The following is a 17,148-nucleotide window of genomic DNA, read 5'->3' as shown; positions in this document are numbered from 1 at the left end:
AAACTACTCTTAACGAGATAGTTAAAATGCAAAGCCAATTAATGCAAATGTTTTTGTCTAAATAATGAGTACTTTAAAAATTTGTACATGGTACACGGCTTAAGCCAACATAAACTTAAACTCACAAATTTTATGTCTCGAGAAAATGTGGATGTAATGCTTTGCTCAGAAAAACATCTAATAAACAAAAATTTCTTTTCTATTCCTGGTTATTTATTCTATAAAACCAATCACCCAGATAGCAAAGCACATGGTGGTACAGGTATTTTGATGCTCATAATTATATGCACTCCACATCAATATGCATTAAGCACAAAGAAAAAATTTATTGTTATCGGCAGTTTACCCAATTTACGGATTACTTCTTATCTCTAGGTGAAAGATTTCTTGCAGCAGACGACTACAACGCGAAGCACACGTATCTCTAAACGTAATCTCTCCTGGGCAGCCAACATATTGGCCTGCTGATAACAATAAAATAACAGACCTAATAGACTTCGCCGTGACCAAAGGCATAAGTAGAAATTTTATCTCAACATACTCAAACTGCGATTTATGTTCTGACCATTCTCCAGTTACATTTTGCTTACTTGATGATCCTCAGTTATATGACTGATCCGATAGCCTTACAAGTCCTACAACTGATTAGCCCAAATATAAAAAGTACATTAATTCACATATACACACAAATTACAAGATAAAGTGTAAGTCTAATATTGAAGACGCAACCTCGGTTTTAAACTCAATTCTGATTTCAGAAGCAGAAAACTCCACCTAAAAGGCAATAAAATTTACAGAATTTAAATTTAGAGAATTTAATTTTACAAAAATGTAGATTAAGGCGTGAATGGCAAAAATCTAGGTCCCCTTTAGCGAAAAACTTATTTAAGGAAGCCCAAAGGAGACTTAGATCTGCATTAAGCAAGGAAGTCAAAGACAGACAATATAATTATATTCAAAACCTATGTCCAAATGGCAAAAACCATTCATCCTTGTAGAATGCTAGCAAAAGTATAAATTCCCCCATAGAATCCGATTCTCCAATAAGAAACTTTCTCGGAAACTGGGCGCGAAGTGATGAAGAAAAATCTAACGTTTTTGCTGATTACCTAAAAAAGGTGTTCCAACCAAATCCTGCAACAGGACATTATGACTTTCACACTTAAAATCTACATGCACCATCTGTTGACATGAGTGATATTCAATGAACTTGTTCAAATAATCACAAACAAGTTAGATTGCAAAAGGGCACCGGGATATGATAATATCTCACCCATCATGATAAAAAACCTTCCCCTTTTGGCTATAAATTTTATCACAAGACTTTTTAATGCCATTATTAAATTTGGCTTTTACCCAACAGAGTGGAAATCATCAATGATTACTATGATTCATAAATCAGGTAAAGATCCCACGCTTGCCTCTTCATACAGGCCAATAAGCTTACTACCATGCCTTTCTAAACTCTTTGAAAGAGCACTGCTTTTAAAGCTAAAACCGTTCCTTGACGTTCAAAACTTAATACCCTCCCACCAGTTTAGTTTTAGGGAAAAACATGGAACTATTGAGCAAGTGAATCGTATAACGAAGGAAATAAGACACGCATTTGAGCTCAAAGAATATTGTCCCGCGGTATTTTTCGATGTTAAACAAGCATTTGATAAAGTATGGCATAATGGGTGCATATATAAGATACGCTGTTCATTACCTGCAAATGTCCACTTAGTTCTAGAATCGGATCTGCATAACAGAAGCTTTAAAGTGAAATGTAAATCATATACTTCTACTAATTTCCCAAAAAGCTGGTGTTCCACAAGAAAGTGTTCTTGGTCCTATCTTGTATGTACTTTACACATCTGATATCTCAATAAGTAGTTCAGTTATCACCACAAGGTTTGCCGATGATACAGCAATTTTATGCCATTAGTCGAAAATGACTCATTTTGAATGAGCCATTTGAAAGTGTTTACATTCGTTGTATTTTTCATTTGTTCTCATTTTAAACAGCTGATTTTTGCCTGTTGATTTGATTTTTGGCCTGTACCAAAAAAATGTTGCATGAAGGTTAAATATGCCTTTAAACCTTACAATAGCTGCGTTTCAGCAAACATGATCCGCTCAATTTTACATGCAAAACAAAAACAATGGGGTGAACCAGCAATTGATCTGGTTCATTTTCTGGTTCAATTTGGAATGTATGTAAAAGATAAAAGTGGAACGCATTTTAATGCAAATGAGGTTGGCAATGCGATGCAACGGTGCAGTAAAATTGTAAACAAATCTACATTTATATTTATTTATTATTGATTTTATTTATTTATTATTTATTTTATGTACTTATTTATTTAATATATCGTTATTATTTACTTCTTTGTTTAAAGTAATATTTTAACTATTACTATAATTAAAATTATTACTTTATTTATTTACGTTTTATTATTATTGAAAAAGTGTTGTTTGATAATTTATTAAAATCAATTAATTTGAAATGAATATATATAAATTAAGTTGAATACATTTATTTAATTAAAACAGAACAATACATAAGGAACCAGGCTCTCCAACATAAACGTTTATAAAAAAATCATTTTCTTCGCAAACTGCCTGCAAGATTAAGCCAAAGTCATGCTTTCTTTTGAAATAAGCCTATTTGCCATGGTGTGGTGCATTTATATTTACATGGGTACTGTCTATGCAACCAATTACGAACGGGAATTTTTTCGAAATTTCCACTTTTGCATTATTAGCAAGTGCGTATTTTATAAGTTAGTGTCCAATTGATATACGCTTAACACTAGTTCTTTTAATTATTCTCCATACAGAAGCTCTTGGTATGCCAAAACAAATACCAAATTCGCAAAAAGTATTCATATTTGCCATATACCACAAAAATATATAAAATTCCTTCATTGCTCTCGTCCGATTGTGATCATCACGGTTATTTTGCATTCGCTTATTGGAATTTATTAACAAATCTATTAAAAAATTAAACATAATTAATATATAGCAATTGTATTTTTTATGCGCAAATACCAATCAAATAATCTTTAACGGAAAAATTATTGATCGTTTCCACAAAACTTCCACTATATCCATACTGATGCACTTCATCCCTTGAGCATAATATGTTACACTTGAACTAGTATTTAAAAAGGGAATGGAAGAGTCAGTTTCGCTCGAAGATTCTTATGAAATCTGCAATTTTCATTTATTTACTATAGAATAAAACTTAAGTTTTAAACTAAATACTAAATAAAAACTTACATTTCATACTTCAGACAGTTCAACAGATTTTTTTTATTTTCAATTTTTTAGATTTTTTGTATTCAAAATTTTCTCACTTATTTTTTTAGCGCCAAAATTATTCACATAAATCAAAAAATTTTGTGCACAAACCCAACTGGCATATTTCATGCGTTGCCAATTATTTTCAAATGTGATCCGTATCCTTTCAGCAAAGATGATCCAGATCATTGAGCGGATCATGATTGCTGAAACGCAGCTAATATAAACTTAAAACATATTTTTAACTTCGATTAATTACTTTTTGGGAAGTTGAAGTTCTAAAAAGAGGTGTATCGTTTTCATGAAAATGCAACCACCAAACATTTGTTTACCTTTTTTTGTAAATATGTCAAAAACAGCTTTTTCAAACTGTTAAAATGCCATGAAGAGCTTTTATTTGGGGTATGTTTAAAGTATTCCTTTGCATTTGGAACGCATTCGAAAATCGTTGGGACGCATTCATACAGAATGTGATGGAATGGCTCATTCGCGCTTGAAATTTTGTATGCAAGAATGAGCCATTCGCTTCTCATTTTCTATTTTTGACCAAAATTCGCCATTTATTTCGGGTTGAGAAATGGTTGTTAAAATGGCGAATTAAAATGTAGACTGTAAGGATGGAAATTTACCATAAACTTACCATAAACCCACCCCCGCATGCACGTAACTGCACCAAATGAATAAAACTAAGATTACATTGAAAATGCAAGGAATATAAAATATATTTAAACAAATAAATAATACACTTAACTTATTTATTATTTGTATTAATACTTTTAATATTTGTAATATTTATTTAAATCTTAATTAATAAATATAAATATTAAACACCGGCACTACTGACACTGAGTAAAGGAAAGCACATTTCAAATATATAAACAGAACAAGAAATGTCAAAAGAGCTTTTATGCAAAGAACTTTGTGCAAAAATTGATGCGCGTCAAATTATTAAAAGAACTGCGGCGAAAGCGAAAAACAGGAACGTTGTCAAAAATGCAAACCAGCTGAAGCAATGTATGCGCTACAGGAAAAGCTTCGGTCGATTTAGTATAAATAAGTGTACGTATTAGAAGAAAAATGAATTATTGGAAAACTCTCGAAGGCAGTCATACGTCTTTGCGAAAACAAGGAATTAGAAATTTGTAGCTTTGTATGAACGTCAAGGTAGTTCATACGTCTTGACTAGTAGCTTTATATAAACGTCAAAGTAGTTCATACGTCTTGACTAGTAGTTTTGTATAAACGTCAAGGTGGTTCATACGACTTGACTGGTAGCTTTGTATAAACGTCAAGGTAGTTGATACGTCTTGACTAGTAGTGAGTAATAAGTCAAGTAGCTTATACATCTAGACTAATAGGTTGATGTTCTGTAATCCGAAATAAAATTCCAAGTTTGAATTCCAAGTAGAGCGATATCTGTCTGGAAGTACTATACAACGTCGAGATCATTTAGCCAAACCCCGAAAGTTTCCATAGGAGGCCAACACAATTCATCATAATATTTACATTGTAACATTTCTTTTTCTTTCTTTTTTTTGAATTATAATTCTAAATAAATCAGTAATCACATATACTAAATAGTCTTTGATTTGGAAAAAAATAAGTTATATTGCAACGACACCTGGACGACGGCTGAGTATACCTCAGCATCATCAGCGACAAAAAGCATGTAATTTTTATCTTAAATTGGAGTACATCTCCAACAATTTTACTAAATAAGTGCTTAGGTATTCACGTAGACAGACAACTAATTCGGCGCAAGCATATTGAAGCCAAAAAATACAAATGAAGCTTATTAATAAAAGATCCTCTCTGTGCCTAGAGTATAAAGTACTCTTGTATAACAGCATCATAAAACCAATATGGTCTTATGGTATCCAGCTATTCGGTAATGCTAGTGCTTCAAATATTGAAATTATCCAAAGAGCTCAGTCAAAAATACTGAGTACAATCGCTAGAGCCCCATGGTATATTAGGAATGAAAGTATTCACCGAGATCTACAAATTCCATTAGTTAAAACCGAATTTGACAATATAAGAAAAAAATACAATAAAAGGCTGACAGAACATGTTAACATGTTAACAAAGAATCTCGCGCCGTTACTTCTCGCCTAAATTAAGCTGATCGTCCAGCTATTCAAGTAAAAACTCCACTCTTCTTTTTAGTAATCTGATAAAGCTTAATTGCATACTTAATAAACAACCTAACATCTACTCCAATAAAATTTAACCCATTGATTTAAATGAGGTTCGTGAACTTTATTACCTATATTATTATGTAATAATTGACAAGATCTTAAAACTTATTGTTGGTGTCCTTGTAAGATAAAATACAATAAATAAATGTGCTTCGAGCTTCACTTACGTCACTACCTTGTAAAAGGATTTATAGAAACTAAAATCTTTTATAAGTTGATTTTGAGTTTATCCCAGCACGCTGTGATTATTCCATTTGAGGGGAAAATGATCAATGGAGACCATGAAATATGTGGTCTTTGTGGGTTTCTTTGCCAAATTTTTGTGCTTGTAAAGTTACTTTTAATTTTTAATATTACTTTCTTTTACGTATTACATATTTTAATTCTTAGTTAATATGAATATGCTATTCCGATGAACTAAGCAATATATTTCGACAATTAAAATATGACTGTGACTCGTTTATATCAATCGTTCGAGTTGAACTCGAACAATTTCTTGCGAGAATGTTCTCACTTCTGTCGAGATTGCGTTCATGTAGCATGAAAAACTCACCATGCGAGAACGTTATGGTGTGATGGGAGGAACTGATGAAAATAAAACGTTAATATCAAATTTTAACTGAAAAACTATATTTAAATTTGTTTAAATTTGTTTTTATTATGATTGTTGTATTTAAAATAATTTAAATACTAAATATAGTACAAAATATGTACTGAGTATATATGTGAGTGTAAAAAATTCACCCCACTTACATAAACACTTTGAGTGACTAATTGACAAAAGTGAAAAAATCGATGGAGAAACGAAGTGAGAAAGTTACATGAACGAGCGTGTGGTCATATTTGTTCGTGGAACTGTATAGTTACATTTTTAAACATAGAAACAATTTTCTCTTAGTCTTGTACTCCTTGACAACATAATCAGTATATATGACAGAAACATATTTTTCCAATAGGTGTAAACTCATTTCATATTTTATGGATTGATAGTTTAATATCGATATCGTCGGCATTCGTACAAAGTAGTGCTTCAAATTTGGAGAGGTTTGTTGCCGAGTTTTAATTTGACGAAATTTTATGCATTTGTACATTTAAAAGAAATAGAAAGAAGTTTGAAATTAATACTAAATTGCTGTTTATATACTGTCCAGATTTTAACAAAGTAAGTATATAGGTTTTAAAAAGCACGTTGTGTGTTACATAAGAAATAAGTTAGCTTGATTTACTAGAATGTTCTTAAATAAGTGTACATAATAAATTTATTAATTATCCTGAAAACTTATTGAAATGTAAACGTACTTATAACTGATAGAAAAGAATAAATTTGAAATAAAATTTCCATAACTTACTTTTTGAAACACATGGTTCGCATACATGTGTTTCCTAATTGAGAATTTTATATCTAATCATACACATATTGGAAGTATTCAATAATAAGAAGTAATTTTTAATTTTATTTTGTAGATGTTCCGTTTACCGCTATCGTGTAGTCGCTTACTAATTAGCCGTCAATTAGGAGTACGCCAGTTCGCAAAAGATGTGAGATTTGGTCCAGAAGTTCGTGCACTAATGTTGCAAGGAGTAGATGTTCTTGCCGATGCAGTTGCTGTTACCATGGGACCGAAGGGACGCAATGTTATCATCGAACAGTCTTGGGGATCTCCGAAAATTACTAAAGATGGTGTTACTGTTGCTAAGTCTATTGAATTAAAAGATAAGTTTCAAAATATTGGTGCTAAACTAGTTCAAGACGTGGCTAATAACACTAATGAGGAAGCGGGTGATGGAACTACTACTGCTACTGTATTAGCAAGAGCAATTGCTAAAGAGGGATTCGAAAAAATATCTAAAGGTGCCAATCCTGTAGAAATTCGTCGTGGTGTTATGCTCGCTGTTGATACTGTGAAAGAAAATTTGAAAGCTATGTCTCGACCAGTTAGTACGCCTGAAGAAATAGCTCAAGTTGCCACAATTTCAGCTAATGGCGATAAAGCTGTAGGAACACTCATAAGCGAGGCTATGAAGAAAGTTGGGCGTGATGGCGTAATTACTGTAAAAGACGGAAAGACATTAATTGATGAATTAGAAGTTATTGAAGGAATGAAGTTTGATAGGGGATACATATCTCCCTACTTTATAAATTCCACAAAAGGTGCCAAAGTTGAGTTCCAGGATGCACTAGTTTTGTTATCTGAAAAAAAAATCTCTTCTGTACAAAGCATTATTCCTGCTTTGGAATTAGCAAATCAACAGCGCAAACCGTTAGTTATTATTGCTGAAGATATTGATGGCGAAGCATTAAGCACCTTAGTTGTTAATCGCTTAAAAATTGGATTGCAAGTAGCTGCAGTGAAGGCTCCCGGATTTGGTGATAACAGGAAGTCCACTCTGATGGATATGGCAATTGCTTCAGGTGGTATCGTTTTTGGAGATGAAGCCAATTTAACCAAGTTAGAAGATGTACTAATAAACGATTTGGGTAAAGTAGGAGAAGTAGTTATAACAAAAGATGATACGTTGCTACTGAAAGGAAAAGGCAGCAAAGATGAAGTTCAACGTCGTATTGATCAAATTAAAGATCAAATTAGTGAAACTACTTCAGAATATGAAAAAGAAAAATTGCAAGAACGTTTGGCTCGTTTGGCATCAGGTGTTGCATTATTACGTGTCGGTGGGTCTAGTGAAGTAGAAGTTAATGAAAAAAAAGATCGCGTAAACGATGCTTTGAATGCTACCCGTGCAGCTGTCGAAGAAGGTATTGTGCCTGGAGGTGGCACCGCGCTATTGAGATGCATTCCAAATCTAGATAATCTAAAAGGACAAAACGATGATCAGGTAAATAAATTGTAAAAGATTTAAAAGAATAATTTTCAACATTTTTTTTAAAAGAATATGGGAGTAGAGATTGTCCGTCGCGCTCTCCGCATGCCTTGCATGACAATTGCTAAAAATGCTGGAGTGGATGGCGCAATGGTTGTTGCAAAGGTTGAAATAGGAAAAGGAGACTTTGGTTACGATGCTTTAAAGGGTGAATATGGAAACTTGATAGAGAAAGGAATAATTGACCCCACAAAGGTTCGTTGTTGTTGATTTATTTAAAGACAATCATATAAATATAAAACAATTACAGGTTGTGCGCACAGCCATTACTGATGCGTCTGGTGTAGCGTCGCTTCTTACTACAGCGGAAGCCGTTGTGACAGAAGTTCCAAAGGAGGACTCATCCCCTGGAATGCCAAATCTTGGTGGTATGGGTGGTATGGGCGGTATGGGAGGCATGATGTAATCACATATTTTTCCTTTTAATATTTTTTACATGTTGTATATGTAAATTTAATTAAAAATAGCTTTAATTTCAAATATAAATTCAATTTATTTAGAATGAATACGAATTTAATTTACTACTGATTATGCTTAAATAAGATATAGACTACAAACGTATTTACTTCCTGAATAAGTTTAGTTTGATTGAGCCATTAACTCGGTCGCAACAACTTCAGCGTCTGAAATGGCTGACCTCAAATTGATTTTTGCTTTCTTCACAACTTTGGCATCGCTTTGGTTGGATAGTCTAATAAACTTTTCCTTCATATTAAAACCACTAGCACTTTGCTTATTAGTGAGTAGCCGTGGTAACTCTATTACGTCATCATCACTGCTGTCGTTCATCTCAGATTCATCTTTATCACGCTTTTTATTTTTCGACTTTACTCGTTTTTCTCTGTGCCTTTGTTTAACTATTGTTTTAAAACGTTCCTTATCTTTTTTATCTTCCTCATTTATCAACAATTTAACTGCTTCAATATCTATTCCACTGTTTACACTCCCTAGCCAGTTATTCTCTTGTTCAAGTGAATCGTCTGCATCCATCACTTCTGTATCAAAATATTGCTTCACATTAAGTTGTGATTTTTTTTTGACAAGTTTCTTTGCTAGGGAAACTTTAGTTAACAATTTATCATTTTTTTGCGGTAATACAAAAGAATTATCATTAGTTGTGTTATCAGAATAGATATCATGATTAACGCGTTTTACTTTTAGGATATCGTCATCAGACGAATCATTTGAATGCAAAATATCAGATATACTTCTATTTTTGTTTTCAATATTAATTCCAGGCTTCTTTCTAAAGTAACGTTCAAGGAAACGTACTCTAGGCGCGTTCACAAGGCCCAATGATTTTGCAAAAGCATCTAAATCTAATTCTCGAACTCTAAAAATCCTTATATTACTCATAAAACAAATAGACTTTACGTACGCAATAAAGGCCCGTTGCGCTGATTGCTTCAGTTCTATATTTTGCGCCAAGAATGCTTCAATTTTTATACGTAAGGATAACAATTTGTTTGGATCAATGTGGACTTTTCGTATTTTAATATTTCTATTGTTTAATTCTTCGACCATAGCATTTTCTTCAGATGGCAGAAGTACTAAAAGACTTTCACCACGTGCTTTATTCCGTGCTGAGCGTCCTGCTCTATGGATATATTGTGTAACACCATCAGGACAATCAAGCTGCATGACCCAGTTTACAGCTGGAAAATCCAAGCCCCGTGAGGCAATGTCGGTAGCAAATAATACAACACTTGATTTTCTTACAAAATCATTGTATATATTAAGGCGTCGATCTTGATTAAGAGTTCCATAAAGGGCGAGTAGTGATATACCCGGTCTCATTTTTGAGAATATCTGATAAATAAATTTCACTTGTTTACAACTTGAAAGAAAAACAATAATTTTTTGATTCAAATGATTTTTGACAAATGACCAAAGCATATTAATTTTCTCTTGAAGAGGTACAACCACATAACTCTGTTGTAAAAGATCAGGAACAACTGTTCTACAAACAATATCATTGCCAATTTCTACAGCGTGATTCATATTTAGGCGTGCCAAGTCGTTCACTGAATTCGTTTGCGTTGCAGAGAATAAAATTGTTTGACGACTAGTAGGGAAATTTGTAATGATAGCATTAATAGTTTGCTCAAACCCCATATCTAAGCATCGGTCAGCTTCGTCAAACACCAGCATCTCCATTGTCGAAGCATTAAAAAGCGGGTTTTCATCCATGTGCTGCAATAATCGGCCTGGAGTGCATATCAAAATATTGCATTGATCCATTCGACATCTTTCAAATTTTAAGTTCTTTCCCCCAATGATGAGTCCAGCTGAAAAGTCGTGGTACGCCCCTACTTTTTTAAGTGTTTCAAATGTTTGATAAGCTAGTTCTCTCGTTGGTGAAATAATGACTGCTGCAATACCATCTGTACGGCACCACTTATTCACGTATAGATGCTCAAGAATCTAAAGAATAATAAATATAATTGTGCATTAACAGATGTATAGATCCTACTTACAGGAATTAAAAATGCTAAGGTTTTGCCACTTCCGGTAATTGCTGATACAAGTACATCTTTACCCTGAAGAATTGGGATGATACACTTCCGCTGTATATCAGTTGGATGATACAATTTTGAATCAGATAATCCTTTCAGTGTTTTATACGATAAAGGAAAACTTGAAAAAAGTTTTAGTTTGTCTTCGTTTATAAAGGCAGCATATTGAGCCCGAAGTTCTTCAATTTCTTTATCTAATTCAGAAATTGCATTTGACTTAAATCTTTTTTTCTTCTCCATTACATTAAATCGCTTTTTCTATAAACGCCAACATTAATCACTTCAGTTATACAATTCTTGAAACACTTGTTAAAAAATGTGATCGAACATAAATTGTTGATTACACACACCAATAACATAAATTCAGCCACAAGCCTTATACATCAGTTTCGTACCCAGTGTATATCCAGAGTTTACACGTAAAAGTAATTCAAAAAATTTTTATATACCCTCATGCACTCACAACACGTTGAATTTTAAACAATTTACACAAGGAAAATTTTATTTGCATATAAGTTAACAACGCAAACATTGATGCGCTTTAAATTTATTAGTATCAGCAAATAAATTATTTTTTAATATATATTATCTTACTCATTTTAATCATTTATTTATTGCAAAATACTAATAATAAAATAATTTGTAATTAATTTCCAGACACTACGTCAGCATAAGATCATATTTCTTTATTTGCATTCTTATGCTGAAGTACGTGCCATACTTAAAAATCAATAAATACAAAATCAGTGTTTTAAAGCGCTACATAGTGAGCGAACCTCAAACTCGGTCTTTTAATTTTTAAACAAAGTCTTCATAGAAGACAAAAAAATTAACTAAATAACAATTGTAAGCCGGACAATTGTTAACTTATAATACTATGTTCACATTGTGAAGCTAAGGAACGAGATTAAAGCATGATATAGACGACATATCTGCACACCAAGTATTAACTTCAAGTATGCGTTTTGCTATACTCTTTGAAACAACGTATGCTTACTTCATTTTGATTTATTTTCTACAGCGCTCAGAACAACAGTGGAGCAAATACAGAGTGCAAAATAGTAATCGAAACTGAAGGAATTGAGATGATGATAAAAGCAACATGTTATTTATTTCATTACTTCATTATAAAAATATTTCATACATCTTGAAATGAAACTGTAATGTATATGCGTTAGTTATATTGGCAATGCATACAATTAATATAATAATAAGTGGTTCTATATTTAAATGCGCAGTGTATATAAAAATACACTAATTGTTTCCAAACGCATTGCATTGTTTACAAACAAATGCATAATTCCACACAAGGAATTTGACACCACACATATCGGCGACACTTTGCCTTCGAGTTAACAATATGTTTGCCAGGCATTGACCGCATATACAACAACATCAACAGTAAGCGTACTCGATACAAGTGGAATCGAAGATGCTTACTTAGCAATAAATTATTAAATAGTAAAGTACTTACGCTGCGCCGTTTTGTACTTAAATAAAAATACATATAAAATATTAAAATAAATAATATCAAAATATATGTATAAATATAAAACATTTAGTAAATAAGAAAGTACATACGCTTCGTCGTTATGTACCTAGGTTAAGTCGAAAGTAAAGATTAAAATAAAAATCAGAACTAGAAATGCACTCATAAGAAGCGCACCAAGTTCTCAACTAAAATAAAACTTCTTTTATTTAAAGTAAAAATATATGTTAAAAGAAGGAACGCCAAATCATATCGGCGATAAAATATCCTTCAAAGATTTAACATTTTTACATGGCGACCGTGTCTTTGGTGCAGGATTAATTGTGGTTATTTTAAAAATATATATATAAAATATAAATATAATAAAATAAAAAATAACACATGTCTAATGCACCAGGGCCAAAACGGCTCACCATTGCAGAATATCGTGCCAGACAACAACGGCACTTGGAGGCGAAATTAACAGCTATTCCAATAGTATCAAAACCCAAAAAGAGGGGTGGTATACTAGTCCAGGAAAGAAAAAAACTAGCAGCCTTGAAGAAATCGTTGAATACTGAACCACCATCATCGTGGGAAATCGCATGCGAAATTTGGAGGCGAATTGATGAAATAATCCAAGTCCGACACAACAGACAGATGCAGAAGCGAAGAGTTGTGCAACAAAAATAAGTACAATTTCTTTCATATTTTTTTTTATAATTGTAATGGAGCTTGCTCTACCATATTAAAGAGCAAACCAATAGAAGCACAAGATGGCGTTAAGCCGTTGCCAAAACCCATAGGTAGGATAGGTAAAAAAAAAAAAATTTTAAAATAAAATGTTTTAAATTAAAAATTATATATATATGTAAAACATATTTTGCATTAGAAATTATAACATATTATAAAGTATGTTGTGAATGTAAAAAAAAAATTTCTTTTAATTGTTTAATCACTACGGTATCTCTTTGATTTTTTTTCTTGTCTCTCTACTGTTGATATTTTTTTTTTGTTGTTTCTTATTTTATAATGGGGAGCCCTCAATCGAAAATGAATAAACGTGTAGCTAATGTAGTAAACGAAATAGAAATTGATAGAAGAGAATCTTACGACCCAACAAAATTTTTCGTAATAATAATTATTTTGCTCACTGCAAACTTAGCTCTTAAATTATATAAGGCTCATCGTAGATCTCTTAAGAAAAATTTTGTAAAAACTGCAAATATCGCTACTGTATTAGAAAAAATATAAATAGTTAGATAGGCAACACGTTAATCAACATTTTTCAAAGTAAATAAATATTTCTTAGATTTGTCAAAATGAAAACTTTTAACTGTTTTGTATGTAGCAAAAGCTGCAAAACTAAACAGAAATTAGACAATCATTTGAAGAAACACAATAGAATAATTAACTATGCGAATGAAATAGTTAGGAAAATTTTTTCATAAAAAAAAAAAATAATAAATCAATCAGTAAAATCCTTTATGTCTTATGGATAAATGGTCTCAAGTCGAAGAATTTCTTAAAATAGAAAAAGAAAATTTTAACAAGGCATACAAGTGTATAAATAAAAACACGTTTATCAGATCAGAAACTCTGAGAAAACACTTACTAACCTTAGTTAATAACAGACTAACTCTGTCTTTTGGGAAACCAGAAACAAGTTAATAAACATTTATTCTAAATATAAAATAGAGGAGAAAATTCCACATAATTTAGATGAACCAATCCAGCTCGATGTTCATAGACTGTTCGTAACAGAAGATAGCGACATATTAAGACCAATTGTGGAAGCAACTAGCGAAATTGAAGATTTATCAGAAATAGAAAAATACAACATTATAAATATGGCACAATCAGCTGACCAATTTATTAGTACAGCGTCACGACTCATTTCTGAGTATGACGGAACTGCATCCAATCTACAAAGTTTCCTTGACGGCATCGAAATGGTCGATGAATGAGGATACTACCGAAATAATAACTACAATAGGCAGAGACAATACAATTCCTCTAATCAATATGGAAATTAACGAGGACGCGGAAATAACCGTAGGATCCAACATATTGTTAGAATAACTAGTACTAATAATAGTACTAACCAAAACAATATTGGTTCGGAAAACCTGAACCAGCCTCTGAGAAATTAAAACATAACAGAATATATAGTTCAAACCTTAACCTGGGCGTGTTTGTTAATTTTTTTAATAATCCCACTAATAAATTACTACCCTAATTAGTAGATACAGGAGCAGACGTGGCTCTACTAAATATAGCAAATATAGATAAATATGAAGTAAATAAATTCGAGGTAACAACCCTCAGTGGTATAGGCCAAAGTTCGATCCAATCATTGGGTCTTACACAGTTATATCTTAGAATTGAAAATATTCTTGTAACGCATAAATTTTATGCAGTACAAGATGATTTTTCTATACCATGCGATGGAATCATCGGTATGGACATTTTAAGAGAATTTAATTGTATTTATTTCGATTTCATGCAAAATAAAGAGTGGCTCGTTTTACGACCAAAATGTTTTCCACAACATATTGCCATACTAATTAAAAACACTTGTGAAAATGATTTTATCATGTTACCAGCAAGATCTCAAGTAATTAGGAGAGTATACCTCAGCGCAGAACAGGAAGATTTATTGGTGCCAAACCAAGAATTACAACCTGGTGTGTTTATTGCAAACACTATATAATGCGTTTATAAGGATACTCAACACAAATAGTTCAGTTACAGCTTTAAAAATTAACAATATAAAAACTGAGAAAATATCAAATTATGACATACTACAGCCAAAAGAAACTTCATGACATAGAACTAAAGAAATTATAAATAGATTATTCAAAAATTTCCCTAGTAAATTTAGCGACAAATTAACGACATTCTGTACAAAATACAGTGATATATTCGGATTAGAAAATGAGCAAATTTCTGTAAATAATTTCTACAAACAGCGTTTAAGGTTAAACGATAAAACACCAAGCTATATAAATAACTATAGAATACCACATACCCACAAAGCAGAAGTCGAAAAACAAGCAAAGAAATTGGTAGATGATGACAGAGTAGAACCATGGCGGTTAGTAGTGAGCTACCGTCAAATAAATAAAAAATTAATTGCAGACAAGTTCCCTCTTACAATAATAGAAGACATTCTTGATCAATGGGGAAGAGCTAAATATTTTTCATGCCTTGACCTAATGTCTGGAATCCATCAAATAGAGCTACACGAATCTTCAAGACACATTACATCCTTCTCTACAGAAAATGGCTCTTATCGTTTCAAACTACTCCCGTATGAATTGAAAATTGCTCCAAATTCTTTTCAACGCATGATGACTCCTGCGTTTTCTGGTTTAACACTATCTCAAGTATTTTTATATATGGATGATTTAGTTGTACTCGGATGTTCTGAAAGACATATGTTTAAAAATTTGACAGATGTTTTCGAACTATGTCGGAAGTACAATCTTAAACTACATCCTGAAAAATGCACATTTTTTATGCATGAGGTTACATATCTCGGTCATAAATGCACTAACAAAGGCATCCTTCCGGATGACAATAAATACACAGCAATCAGAGATTACCCAGTACCGACTGATGCTGATGGAGCAAGACGATTTGTTGCTTTTTGTAACTACTACAGAAGATTCATAAAAAATTTTTCTGATTATTCTCGACATATTACTAGATTAACAAAAAAGAACGTTCCATTTCAATGGACACAAGATTGCCAAAAAGCATTTGATTATCTAAAAAATGAACTTATGAATCCAACTATTTTACAGTATCGAGATTTTAAAAAACCATTCTGTATTACCTATGATACAAGCAAGCATGCTTGTGGAGCAGTACTCAGCCAAGAGCATGATGGTAGACAACTTCCAGTCTCCTATGCTTCAAAGACTTTTACTCAAGGAGAAAGTAACAAGTCAACCATTGAACAAGAACTTACTGCAATTCATTGGGCTATAACACATTTTAGACCATATATATATGGTACACATTTCTTAATTAAGACCGACCATCGCCCATTAACCCACCTTTTCTCAATAAAAAACTCGAGTTCAAAACTAACTCGAATGAGATTAGATCTCGAAGAATACGATTTCACAGTGGAGTATCTCAGAGGCAAAGAAAATTATATTGTCGATGCTCTATCGAGAATAACGATAGACGATTTTAAAGATATAAATGAAAAATCTATAAAGATTCTCAAAATGAGAACTCGATCAACCACCAAACAAAATAAAGAAATAAATACCCTCGACCAACAATTAAAGTACGAAAAGCCCCATATCTATGAAGTCATTAATAATACTGACGTCAGAAAACAAATAAAATTAAAATTGACTTCCAACCACTGTTATTTAAAACGTGGAAATAGAATAATAATTGATGATCTTTTAGTATATTCCACGCCGTATGTAACGAACGACTGACTCGTGCACAAGTGCTGTTGCTCTATATATGCATTCATTGCGTGTCCGTGTTTCGTGTCGTTCATATGTTCAAGCATGCACATGTTTGTCTGGTGCTGCGAACGTGCACATGTTTGTCTGGTGCTGCGAACGTGCACATGTTTGGCTGGTGCTGCCACAGTACCCCCCTCCTAGCGGGGGAGCGCATGTGATACCGCGCTATCTCCTTGTTATCGCTCTATTCAGTGAATGCGCGCAACTTGGCCGGAAAGTGCACTGTTCTACCTGCGCGTGTGACCACAGATCTAGTTTCCTGCTGGTCTTTGAGGACGGGTTCGACTCCTGGTGCTTGTACTGAA

The 17,148-nt window shown here is 32.6% G+C and overlaps 2 protein-coding genes across 2 annotated transcripts; one reads left to right on the top strand and one right to left on the bottom strand.

Annotated features, from left to right (window-relative positions):
• The first annotated feature begins 6,428 nt into the window (after window positions 1-6,428).
• LOC119676223 (heat shock protein 60A) lies at window positions 6,429-8,860 on the top strand. The gene is made up of 4 exons (XM_038087459.1): window positions 6,429-6,645; window positions 6,948-8,318; window positions 8,373-8,558; window positions 8,614-8,860. The coding sequence occupies exons 2-4, from the start codon at window positions 6,948-6,950 to the stop codon at window positions 8,767-8,769; spliced, it is 1,713 nt and encodes a 570-aa protein (XP_037943387.1). The 5' UTR covers window positions 6,429-6,645; the 3' UTR covers window positions 8,770-8,860.
• Window positions 8,832-11,302, bottom strand: LOC119676214 (probable ATP-dependent RNA helicase DDX10). Its single transcript, XM_038087452.1, has 2 exons — window positions 10,841-11,302; window positions 8,832-10,787 (listed from the first exon to the last, which is right to left on the bottom strand). The coding sequence occupies exons 1-2, from the start codon at window positions 11,117-11,119 to the stop codon at window positions 8,943-8,945; spliced, it is 2,124 nt and encodes a 707-aa protein (XP_037943380.1). The 5' UTR covers window positions 11,120-11,302; the 3' UTR covers window positions 8,832-8,942.
• Window positions 11,303-17,148: the final 5,846 nt, after the last annotated feature.

This window comes from Teleopsis dalmanni, chromosome 1 (genome assembly GCF_002237135.1).
Source record: "Teleopsis dalmanni isolate 2A chromosome 1, ASM223713v2, whole genome shotgun sequence".
Taxonomy (NCBI): domain Eukaryota; kingdom Metazoa; phylum Arthropoda; class Insecta; order Diptera; family Diopsidae; genus Teleopsis; species Teleopsis dalmanni.
The sequence above is the reverse complement of the archived record's forward strand: the minus strand, read 5'-3'. Positions and strand labels throughout refer to the sequence as shown.